At 38.3% G+C, this 13,293-nt stretch overlaps 2 protein-coding genes across 3 annotated transcripts in view; one reads left to right on the forward strand and one right to left on the reverse strand.

The window, feature by feature from the left end:
• The window catches only part of LOC106876355 (peroxisomal targeting signal 1 receptor), a 108,324-nt gene that overhangs the window by 58,235 nt on the left and 36,796 nt on the right, over positions 1–13,293 (reverse strand). The window lies entirely within an intron of this gene.
• The window catches only part of LOC106876356 (retinal rod rhodopsin-sensitive cGMP 3',5'-cyclic phosphodiesterase subunit delta), a 37,560-nt gene continuing 30,782 nt past the window's right edge, over positions 6,516–13,293 (forward strand). The window contains exon 1 of the mRNA XM_089341336.1: positions 6,516–6,894. Within this exon, the coding sequence (XP_089197462.1) occupies positions 6,854–6,894 (41 nt within the window). The 5' untranslated portion in view covers positions 6,516–6,853. The remainder of the gene's footprint in view (positions 6,895–13,293) is intronic.

Consider the following 13,293-nt stretch of genomic DNA (forward strand, 5'->3'; position numbering starts at 1 on the left):
CTCCAACGAAATCTACTGTTCCCAACAATATGTCTATCCTTCTGGCTAGAACTCCGTAAGCTAAAGTCAGTTAGTGAGAGCGACTGACCAGCTCAAACGAAATGCTGTCTCAACTGAGGTAACTCCACAGAGTGACAACTATGGAATTAACCAACGCAGAAGCTGTCTCGTCCCACACTCTCTCGCTTTCATTGGCTCGATTTCTTTTCTCTGCAACATTACCATCTCTCTCTATATATACTATTATGAGATCGTGTACACTCATATACAGACCGAGATTAACTTTTTTTTTACCTTGTATGCTTTACGAACTGTGTTATACTATTAGACTAGCCTACTCGTTGTGGTATGGTATATATTAAAGTAACTGTAAATAAATATTTTCTTTACAACCTCGATCACTGTTCTTCTTCCATCTTGCATACTGGCAACCAGCCAACACCTTAATAACAAACGTAATAAATTGGTGACCCTCGACTGCAAGGAAGAACTAACCGTTATACATACACACACACACACACACACACACACACACACACACACACACACATATATATATATATATATATATATATATATATATATATATATATATATATATATATATATATATATGCAGTAAATATTCTCTGCAGATATATTCCTGAAATTAGCGCGCCAAAACGAAGACTTTTGAATTTTACCATTAAGCTGTAATTAGCAGAACCATATGCACGCGCACCCATGGCGGTGGGCAACTCTGTATACGATTCTGATGATTGCGGTTACATTACAAATCAGGCTGAAGAGGAATAGACAAATGGTAAGAATTTGTTAAATCCGAAACTGGTTCCTGTTTGAGAATGACTTTTTAGGTGATTTTAAATGTCTTGCCCGCTCACGTTTTTGGTATGCTGCTATATTTCATGTTGAGAACAATTTAGGTCTTAATAGACACAAGATGTGATCTATTTCTAGCGCATTAATTGTCCACGTTAGTGGTCGACGTTATTTTTAAAAATGTACCTTAATCCCCTGAGATTGCAGATAATATTTCTGAATCGCTTTGATTCTTTAGATGTGCTGGCCTCCTGATAATTAATCGATATTAATTAATATATGATTAATTAACAGATTTTATAATAATAATAATAATATATATATATATATATATATATATATATATATATATATATATATATAAATAATATTAGGGACAAACTCCAAAATTACAGGTAAAAACTCAATTAAAATCAATTTATAAAAAATAAAAATTAAATTGAGCTTTATAGATAAAATAGATATAAAATATATAGTTTTAGGGAAAATAACCAAGTTTCAAGAACTCATCGATGTGATAATTTTTCTATATGTGATAGTGGATTTTCATCGATGAGTTCTTGAAACTTGGTTATTTTCCCTAAAACTATATATATATATATATATATATATATATATATATATGAATCTTGCAGGCGTGAAGTGGATTCGATCCACTATACCCAAATTTGAATTAACACTGCGTCAGAACTTTTCCCGCGGTGGAACAACGGTTTTGATCTGACAGCAGTTAGATATTTCCCAGACGCCTTTAGTTAGCCGAAGCGGTCTCTCCACCACTTGACCCTTTCTGACCTCTCCTACTCCATCAAATCTAGAATAGAGATAACAAGACCAACAGCTAAATCCTTTGTTCTCATTATCCTTCTTGATAGCTATAAAAACAGGAGACCACAAGGAAAGTTCCTTTTTAGTCACCAGTCGGTGACGACTGGACATCTAGAGCCATGGACACAAGCAGGCAGCTCCTAAAAGACAAACGGCCAGAGGGAGAAAAGTTTACTGTCAGCCACTGTGAGACAACGTCGCACACCTTATAACTATTACGAGCTCACATCCTTTTCTCTTTAACACTACCATCTCTCTCTATATATAAATACTACTATGAGAAAGTGTACATACAGATACAGGCCGAAATTCTTTACCTTGCATGCGTTACGTACAAACTGTTATACTATTACACTAACCTACCCGTCGTGGTATGGTAACTATGAAAGTAACGGTAAATAAATATTTCTTATAAAAATGTTGATCATCTTCACCGTTCATCTTATAACCAGTACAATTGGTAAATAATACTTACCGTTACATATATATTATATGCAGTGTTGAGAACTCGTTCTCATTGTTCGACATTTCATTTACGTGTATATACATATATATATACACGTAAAAGGTGCATGGCCAAGCGGTCAAGGTGTTACACTCAGAACACAAGATCGTGGTTTCGATTCAGAAGGAATGTTTTGATTTCGGTCACTAACACACTATAGAAATCGGGTAACCAGCACTACGAGTGCTAGGTCTGGAGACAGACTTTACTTTTTTCTGTTCCATACATATTTATGTGTTTGTTTGTGTGTGTGTGTGTGTGCATGTGTTCACCGTACCCGATTGTGGAGCACACTTGTGTATGTACATTTTCAAATTTGAATAAAATAAATGGAAACTTTATATGCATATAGGCTTCTGTGTTTGTCATCCACCACCACCCATGACAACCAGTGTCGGTTTGTTTACATTCCATGACTTAGCGGTTCAGCGAAAAAGAGAAACTGATAGAATAAATACTAGAAGCGATTCAAGGAGGTGCCCGAGCATGGCCGCCATCAAACAACTGAAATGAGTAAAATATACAAAAAATGTGTTTTTCTTTTTCCTTCATTTCCTTTCAGTTTGAAATGTGCATACTTGCACAAGTAAGTGTATCCCACAGTTTGGTGGGGTGGGTACATTTATGTTGTTATGACTTGAAATGCAGTTAATTATAAAAAGAAATGCTTGATAAAAATAAACACCCGTGACTGTGTTGTCTGTGATAATCAAAGAAAAAAATTTTCAACTCACAGATACATCGATGTAAGGGACGTAACTCTTGCATTCTTAGAGATAAAATGTATATGTTTTGTAACAAAATTTCAAATTTATTTAAAATTTAATTCTTTCAAATTATAACACAAGGCCATCTACTTTAGGAGTCGGTATAGACGATAAATCAATTACATGGTTTCTAGTGCTCAACTTGTATTTATTTTAGTGACTCCAAAAACTCGGAACATAGCACTACCCGTAAAACTTTTACGATAGCATCATAAAAATTTTATTATAAAAAATTAAAATCGAATCCCAGTCTTAAGCTAATCTTGAATATACACCAATCTATTCAAATTTAAGTTCAATAAAACTTGCTCGACACTTCAGATACCTTCTCCATTCTACCCAGGGACGGGGAATTCTCCTGTTATCTTTGACAAAACAGTGGGGGAAGGTAGCTGTTCCAGGAGAAAAATACTCTGATATAAATCCAGCAGTCAAAATAATACCAGTCATCTTGCAACGTTCGTCACTGGAACTTACTGTGGCAACCAAGAGAGTGGCAAAAGGGCTGAACAAGCTTTCATCGTTTAAATCCAGTAACGTACAGGGGTCTCACTACTCATTTAATGTGAAACACAATCATTATATATGTATGTGCTTGTATTCTTTTATTTGTTTCGGTCATTTGACTGCGGCCATGCTGGAGCACCGCCTTTAGTCGAACAAATCGACCCCAGGACTTATTCTTTGGAAGCCTAGTACTTATTCTATCATTGTCTTTTGCCGAACCGCTAAGTTACGGGGACGTAAACACACCAGCATCGGTTGTCAAGCGATGGTGGGGAGACAAACACAGACATACACACACACACACACACACACACACACACACACACACACACACACACACACACATATATATATATATATATATATATATATATATATATATATATATATATATATATATATATATATGCAATTATAACATGCGTTTTCTCCATTCCTTAAATTCTTAAATATACTCAAATACCCAAAATTTCAAGGAGTTCCTGCCTTAAAAACAGGAACTAAACCACAGTTATTTTGTGTTCTTTGCTACATTGGTTTCTATTAACCCATTTATTCTATCAGAAGAATTTTTATTCATTAAGATAGAAAAAATACACATAATTATATATATATATATATATATATATATATATATATATATATATATATATATATGCAAAACGAGCTTCTTTCAGTTTCCGTCTACCAAATCCATTCACAAGGCTTTGATCGACCCGAAGCTATAGTAGAAGACATTTACCCAAGGTGCCACGCAGTGGGACTGAACCCGGAATCATGTGGTTGGTAAGCAAGCTACTTACCACATAGCCACTACTGCGTGCATATGTATGTATGTATGTATGTACGTATGTATGTATGCATGGTTTAACGTTTCGAGCAAAGCTCTTCGTCAGAAACAGAGGAAAGTCCAATAGAAAAAGAAGTGGAACAGTCTGCTCGTAATCAAGTTAGTATGTTAAGTAGCTGGGGTATTCTATAAACGCATGCACTTTTAACATAAAATTCTCTGGAAGAATCAGCATGGCGTTAGCCTGCAACAAGGCTGTAATCTTTGAATTACAAGCATAATGTATCCGACAGGTTTCTAAACTGATCAAGCCCAGAGTCAATCCAATTTTACTCGCAAGGCTGGTATCGTCAAACCGAGAGTCTAGTGATTTGGCAAGATAACTAACGCCTTGAGCATTCAGCCGTATAACACACACACACCAATTGCAATGTTCTTGCGTCATATATCATCATCACCACTATCACCACAACCATTAGCACCATCCCCACCACCGTATCATCATCATCATCTCGACCTACTCCTCCTCTTCATCATCAATCATCATCATCATCATGCAGGCAGGGTCGGACGGCGTATATTGGAGGCAGGTTTTCTCCGACCGGATGCTCTTTTTATCGCCAACCCTTACCCCTTTCCCAGCGAGGTAATATTTTCTCCACGGCCAGACATATTTTTCACAGAAGATTGGAAACAAATGACGCTGCTTGTACGACAATGATACTCAAATTCACCAGATCCTTGACCATGGGGTAAAAGATACTTGCCCCATGATGCTATATGCCGTGAGATCGAACCTAGGATCTCATGATTGTGAATAGGACTTCTGAGCCATTCTGCCTTGCCTGCGCCTGTTGGATCAGGACACAACCGATTATTATATCAACGTCAGAATCCGACTGGTACAAATTTTGTTCCACAAAAAGGCAAAACCACTTCTGACAGGACTTGAACTCAGAAGAATGAAAGAAAAGTAGTAGTAGTAGTAGTGGTGGTAGTAGTAGTGGTGGTGGTGGTGGTAGTAGTAGTAGTGGTGGTGGTAGTAGTAGTAGTGGTAGTGGTGGTGGTAGTAGTAGTGGTGATAGTAGTTATAGTTGTGCTGGTAGTATTAGTAGTGGCGGTGGTAGTAATAGCGGTGATGGTAGTAGTAGTGGTGGTGGTGATGGTAGTAGTAGTAGTGGTGGTGTTGGTCGTGGTAGTAGTAGTGGTGGTGGTAGTAGTAGTAGTGGTGGTAGTAATAGTGGTGGTGGTGGTGGTAGTAGTAGTTAAACATTTTGGCACAAGGTCTTCCACTTTAGGAGGCGGAGGCGAGTGGTTAGTCGATTACATCGACCCCCACCCCGCCACCTCAGTACTTGACTTGAACTTTACTTTATCGACCCTGAAAGGATGAAAACCAAAGATGACCTGACTTGACAGGAGTTTTGAACTCAGCAAGTAAAAAACATGCGAAGGAATGCCGTTACGCATTTTTGTCCGACGCGCTAACGATTCTGTTCTTTCGTAGCCCTTTATAACGGTTTCAAATTTTGGCGTAAGGTTAGCAATTTCCGGGGAGGGTTAAAGTTGATTACATCGACTTCAGTACTTGACTGGTTCTTTATTTTCTCGACCCCCAAAAGGATGGTTGAAAGGCACCGTCAACGTAATTTGAACTCAGAACCTAAGGACGGATGAGATGCCGCTAAGCATTTTGTGAGCGCGCTAACGATTCTGCCAGCTCGCAGCCTTCGACGCTCTGATAATAATAACTCTTTCTACTATTGGCACAAGGCCTGAAATTTTGGTGGTAGGAGCAAGTCGGTTATACCGAAGCCAGTGTTCAACTGGTACACATTTCATCGACCTCGAAAGGATGAAAGATAAAGTCGACATCGGCAGTATTTGAACTCAGAACGTAAAGATTGATGAAATACTTCTCTGTTTTGTCCGACGCATTAACGATTATACCAGCTCGCTGCTTTTATTTTCTACTATAGGCATAAAAGCCTGATACTTCAGGGGATAAGAATAGTCGATTACATCGAACCCTAGTGCTAGGCTGGTACTTATTTTATCGACTCCAGAAAGGATGAAAGCCAATGTTGACATAGATGGGATTTGAACACAAAACGTAAACAGCGGTAACAAAAAGCGCGAGGTATTTTGTTCGACGCTCTGATAACAATAATAAAAAATACTGCAGTATCTAAAAGGTTACTGTTTATAGTCCAGAATATAAGCTCTTACAATCTACCATTGATTCTGCCAATATCTTTTTTTTTTTGCATGTTAAGTTTCTTCTTTCGTATACTAAACTACTGCTTAGAATGTGTGGTTGTATGGCGACAAGAGCCAGCCTTGGACAGTAGCAATATACACATACACTCATGTACACACATACATAGATACATACAGCTGTAAGATATATGTATATACATATTCATACATATATTTATTTATTATATTGAGTTGTATACAGTGTCGGTGTGACAATCGTATTGGCTAGCAGAATTTAGGAGGCTTCTTCGTTACTCTCTGTGTTTATATGTATATATATAAAAGAGAGAGAGAGGAAGAAAGGGAAGGATTTATACATAAATAGTTGCATTTATTATATATGTATATACATACATAGAACGTCGCCTACCAACAAAGATGCCGTCGAGAGCTGAGGATATTATGCGTGGATTTAAACTGTATCCTTTTTTATTTCATGTACTAATGAACTGTTAATACACACACACACGCACACATATACGCATATGTACACATACATCCATTCGCGCACACACACACACACGCACACAAAAATACGTTATTGAAGTATGTATGTATGTATATATAAATCCAAAACAAAAAAAGGAAGAACAAACACACAAAAAAACAACAACGCGAGGACGTGCTACATGTAAAGTATATGTACATATGTAATACACATTTGCATAGATATGAGTGCATATTTTCTGCCTATACACAAACATGCATAAATGAACATATATAAACACATACACCTATGTATATATTTCAATTACACATATGCACACACATACATACGTGTGTGCATATGCGTTCGTGTGTATATCTGTGTGTAATCATATAAACATATATAGAATATTTGTGTACATATTTTAATCACATAGACACACACACAATCACACGCTCGCGCACACGCAGTCGACAGCGCGCGCGTACCCCTTCACGTTTGTGCTATACAAATATGTATATATATATATGTATATATATATATTTTTTCTCATTGTTTTCATTTCTTTTTCTGTACCTTTTTAATATTTACTAACCAAACAGTGTGTATGTGTATTTGCACATATACACATATATATGTACACGTTCGTTCGTTCGTTCATTCATTCATTATCCATTCATACATAAGAGTTCTTGTTTAGTCCCTTCGCTCGTTACCATCTCGTCTTTTTATTGGTATGTGTAGTACCACACAACCATATATTCCTAAGTATCTTTCCTTGTTTATCACAAAGAGATGGGGGGCGGGTGGGTATCGTTTTGAGGGAGATTTCACTACTATTCCTAAGAAACCAAATCAAATGGAAACGTAGAGTCCGCTACAGTTCCTTAAACGTCTTCATATATTGAAGAACTACATAAGAACACACCCGCACCCCCACACACGAACTCGAATATATCCAAATACAAACATACATTACACACGCACACGCATGTATATATATATATATATATATATATATATATATATATATATATATATATATACTCACACATACACTACACACATGCACGCATAAACACTCGTATATTCACAGATATAAACACAACACATACACACGTATACGTATTTTCACAAATCCGAACATACATATATACACATACATATATACCCAAATACTAACATAACACGACATACACGTATGTGTATGTGTGTGTCGTGTTATGTTAGTATTTGGGTATATATATATATATATATATATATATATATACACACACACACACTTAGTATCTCTTTAAACATGACAATTTATATAAATGATTTAATATATCGTTGTTTTTTGTTTTTCGTTCGTTTGCTTTGATCAGAAAGTAAAACATAATTTGAACTGTCATAGCATGGATGACAACGACAAAATTGTGTGTTGGTGATGCTGATGATGATGGTGGTGGCGATGACGGTGATGACGCTGTTGGTGGCGATGATATCATAACACTTCTTCCTCTTGCAACATCCTTAAAGCCAGCCATGCGTATATCAGTATAACGAGATCTATCTATCGATCAATCGATCTGTGTTTAGCCCCCAAATCGGCTAATATCACTCAGTTTTCTCTTTGTTCGCTTTTATTTATTTTTCTGAACCTTGTGTATCTCTGATTTCATTATACAAAGTCTCAGGGTTTTTATTTTATTTTGCAGACTGTTATTTCTAGCAATTTCAACGACCACGTACGTGCTACCCCGTTGCATATGGGGCGTAATAAATGTGTCTATGTTTATTTGTGCGTGCATTATATATAAATGTGTTTGTGTGTGTGTGTGTGTGTGTGTGTGTGTGCTTATTAGATAAAGGTGTATTCTCAAAATGCAAATTAAAATGCATCCTGAGACACATCTTAATTTATGTAATGGAGAGACATTGCACAACAGAAAAACAGTGTTATTACTAAGACGATCTTTCATTTACGAAACTCAAAATGAAGGCAAGCCATTACTAATGTATGAAACTGCAGAAACAGGCAGAAAAAAACACAGTTGGGGTGATAAGCATGGCTGTGTATTTCGCTTTCTACCACACGGTTTCAAGTTCAGTCCCAATGCGCGGCACTTAGGTCAGATATTTAATACTATCTATACTTCCTGGCTAATGTCTTGCGAGAGGATTTAGTAGATAGATACTGTATGGAAGCCTGTTGTGTGTAAGATATATATTCTATTTTGGTTGAGTCAGTCTTTTGCTACTCGGTCCCGTCTGTGCTTGTACAAGGGTCTTCAGTCATGTTGTAACTTGTCTGAAGGCCATGTGTACCCGACTAAAACAATGTATTATCAATCTCTACTGTGGTACTGAGAACCCCCCCCCCCCCACTTTTTTTCCCCCCGACAATGTCTCTCATCCCCTGACAACCAGTGCAAGGTTGTTTACGTGTCTGTAACATAGCTGTTTAGCAGAAAAGAGACCAAGTACTACAATTAGAATGAACAATGGGATCATTTTATTTGTTTGAAAAAAAAAAGAATGAATGATATTCATGTAGAAAATAGACTGAGAAAGAAATATTGAAGTCAAGTGCAAGCGTACCACACACTTCGATCCCATTGCCTTGTATTTCTACTACACACATTAACTGCATCCGTCTGCAGAGAGCACAGAGGAAATGGTAATAATGTCAACAGCGTACGTGAGAACTCTTGTACCTTCATTAAAATGTCAGCGCGGTCGATTTTGCTTTTCATCTTTACGGGGTCGATACCAGTCGAGGTCTGAAGTCGATGTAATCGACTAATCCCCAACTCACGCAAAATTCCAGGCCTTGTGCCCGTTGTAAAAAGGATTAATGGTAAAGGAATGTAGAATGGATATTGCTTCTTATGTAACCCCGAGTTCTTTTTCTTTTTTCTTGTTTTCTTTTACAAAAAGGACTCGTTAGGATGGTTACCCGATTTCGATGGCGTGTAGATGTCTGAGAGCACAACATTCACCCGCAGTGGGACACCACTCCGTTGTAGGGTTACTTATTTATAACTGGGTGGGTCGGAGCAACATGAAATTAAGTGTTTTGTTTAAGAACACTATTACTTGCCCTGACTGGGAATCGAAACCACGATTTTGCGATCGTGAGTGTAACACCCTAACCACTAGACCATGCACTTTCACTCGTAACCCTCACTACTATGGTGTAAAAAACAACGCATATATATATATATATATATATATATATACACTATATAAATATGAGGTGGAAAAACCGTTTTCAACTGAAAAAGTTAAAGGCTGCTCCTGGAACTTGAACTCGTTTCTCCTGTAGACATGACATTGTTCAGACTGATGGCCTTGTTAATTTTGAGCAACAGGAAGTACTTTGTAGTTGGTATGTATGCATGTTTATCATATAGAAAGGGGATAGATTGTGGGGAGGGAATTACAAAATGTGCACAGTGTAGAGTTGAATGCCAAACAGGCCTTCTCTCTCAGAATATTGGTTTCAGATGTTTGCACTAGGCCAGAAAGTTTGGGAGTGGTATTAAGTGGATTACATTAACCCTTAGTGCTCAACTGGTACTTATCTTATCAACCCTGAAAGAAGGAAAGGCAAAATTGACTGTGGCAAAATTTGAACCCAGAACATAAAGATGGATGAAATGCCGCTAAGCACTTTGCTTGGTGTGCTAATGATTCCGTCAGCTCACCACGTTCCTTTGTAGGTATATATATTTCTTTATTGCCCACAGGGGGCAAAACATAAAGGGGACAAACAAGGACAGACAAAGGGATGAAGTCAATTACATTGACCCCCAGTGCATAACTGGTACTTATGTAATCAACCCTGAAAGGATGGCATAGTCGACCTCAGTGGAATTTGAACTCAGAACATAACGGCAGACGAAATACCGCTAAGCATTTTGCTCGGCGTGCTAACGATTCTGCCAGCTCGCCACCCTGAAGCAATATGTCTGTAGGCTGAGAGGTGGAGAGAAGTGTTCTGCAAGTTTGGTGAAGATCCTTTTGGCACGAGACCAGAAAGCTGGGTGTGGAGGCTTCCTTCTCAGTTCAAATGATGGTTTTGCAAGAGTTGTGGTGCGGGATAGATAATACCCAGTTTGTGAGGGTGGTGGGTATCATTCATTTTCTATCTTCCATGAAAAGCATATCTAGCCATAGGGAAATACTTGCTTGTTTGGAAAGAAGTAAGGATTGGCAACAGGAAGGGCATCCCACTAAAGAAAATCTGCCGAAATAAATTCCATCCAACCCATGCAAGCATGGAAAAGTGGGTGTTGAAACAGATATAACCATCATCATCATCATGGTCTCATTTTTTTGGATAAGTCTTTCTGCAGTACATCTTGCCACTTGTTGCAGTCTCTTATCATCTCCTTGATCAGGTTTAGTTTCTTGAGATCAGTCTCAAACCACTTCTTCCCAAGTTTTTTTCAGTCTTCCTTTTCTGCATGTTTCTTCTAGTTGGATTACTTAGTACTTGTCTATCAAACGTGATCTTCCATACACATTGCATACATATAATATGCAGAGGCCGATACAGCTTGGCACCAGTGATGTCACAACTCATTTTTACAGCTGAGTGAACTGGAGCAATGTGAAATAAAGTGTCTTGCTCAAGAACACATCACACAGCTCAGTCCAGGATTTGAACTCACTACCTTATGATTGTGAGACCAACGTTCTAACCAGTGAGCCATGTAACTTCAAATGCAGTTTAAAGTCATGCTCAACATCTGTAGTTAATATTACATACACAATATAGAATTTTTACTTACACCTTTTCTGCATATCAAACATAATGACTTCCATGATGGGAGTAGAATCCTGTCTTGTTTTCTTAACTAACATTTTTCGCTTCAGCTTAAGGTATCCCAATTCTAGGTTTTACTTCTATATTTGGAATTTCTTCTATACTTTGACAGATTTACCTGAGAACTTGATCATTGGCACACAGGAGTTTGTCTGGATAGCAAACTTTAAACTTCTCTGTTATGGTTTGGAGAATGATGATAAACAGGAAGGGACCTAGAAATGAGCTTTGGTAGACACCTACCTGATCACTAAATTCCTTGCTGGACTCAGTGACTAGTGCGTTCCCCCGTCGCCCAATATTTTTAATATTTCCACAACCATATTTGATGATATCTTTTATCTTTCACTTGTTTCAGTCATTAGACTGAATTGACCCAGTATTTATTTTTTCTAAGCCTTGTACTTATTCTATCAGTCTCTTTTGCTGAACCACTATGTTACGGGGAGGTAAACACACCAACACCTGTTGTCAAACATAAATACAAAGACACACACTCACACGCACACTAGTGTAGGGACTAGTCGATTACATTGACCCCAGTGTTCAAATGGTACTTATTTTATCAAACCCAAAAGGATGAAATGTAAAGTCTGCCTTGGTGGAAATTGAACTCTGAACTGAATGGACGAAAAACGCATTGGTCAATCTGAGACAATTGTAGAAGATAATTGTTCAAGGTGTCATGCTGTGTGACTGAACCCAAGGCCACATGATTTCAATGTGAACTTCATAACCACACAGTCATGCCAGCTTCATCATCATCATCATCATCGTCATCATTTTAGTGTACACTTTCCTATGCTGGCATGGGTCAGACGGAGTTTATTGGTGGCATAGCTTCTATGGCTGTAAGCCCTTATTGTCACCAACACTCACCTATTTCCAAGCAAGATAATATTTCCCCATGCTTTGCTGCTTGCTTCATTCTCTTGTTTGATGAAGCTGGGGTCATCCCAAGGGTAGTAGCTCCAGAGACATCATCATGCATAGAGCCAACCAGCTCCACCAGTGCTCACCATCTCTTGACGGTTCCGTGTCAATCTCTCTGCATCCTCCAAGGTGATGCTGAGCCTCTGGAGGTCTTGCCCAATCATGTCAAGCCATCTGGTGTGTGGCCTGTCACGAGGTCTCTTCCAGCCTACTGCTGCCACATTGAATGAGAGTAAAGCCCTGTTAGGATCATCTAATGGGAGATGGAGGACATATTTCCCCATATTCTTCTTGGCAGTCCATCAATCTCCAATGAAGATTGTGGTATGTGGTCTCAGCGGTCAGTGGTGGGAACACATGTGGCTTCACAGCCCAAAGCTGGAAGCACACAGGCGTCCACAGGTTGGACACTGGTAGTTTGTGATCAGGACTAAGGATGATGTGGCCCAGTGATGTCTGTCCCTTGTGGCTGTGAGGTGTTGCTGTCTATCCTCCTCAAAGGCAGCTACAGCAGTGTTGGTGATTGACCTCCTGGTAGCCCTGTTTGTGTTGCGATCTCGGGTTTGCAATGTTGGATGTCACACCTCCTTAGGTTGCCCTTTAGTGTATTTTTATACCTCAACTTGGATTTTCCTTGTTGCC

This window comes from Octopus bimaculoides, chromosome 24, assembly GCF_046866305.1.
Source record: "Octopus bimaculoides isolate indiv1 chromosome 24, ASM4686630v1, whole genome shotgun sequence".
NCBI classification, from domain to species: domain Eukaryota; kingdom Metazoa; phylum Mollusca; class Cephalopoda; order Octopoda; family Octopodidae; genus Octopus; species Octopus bimaculoides.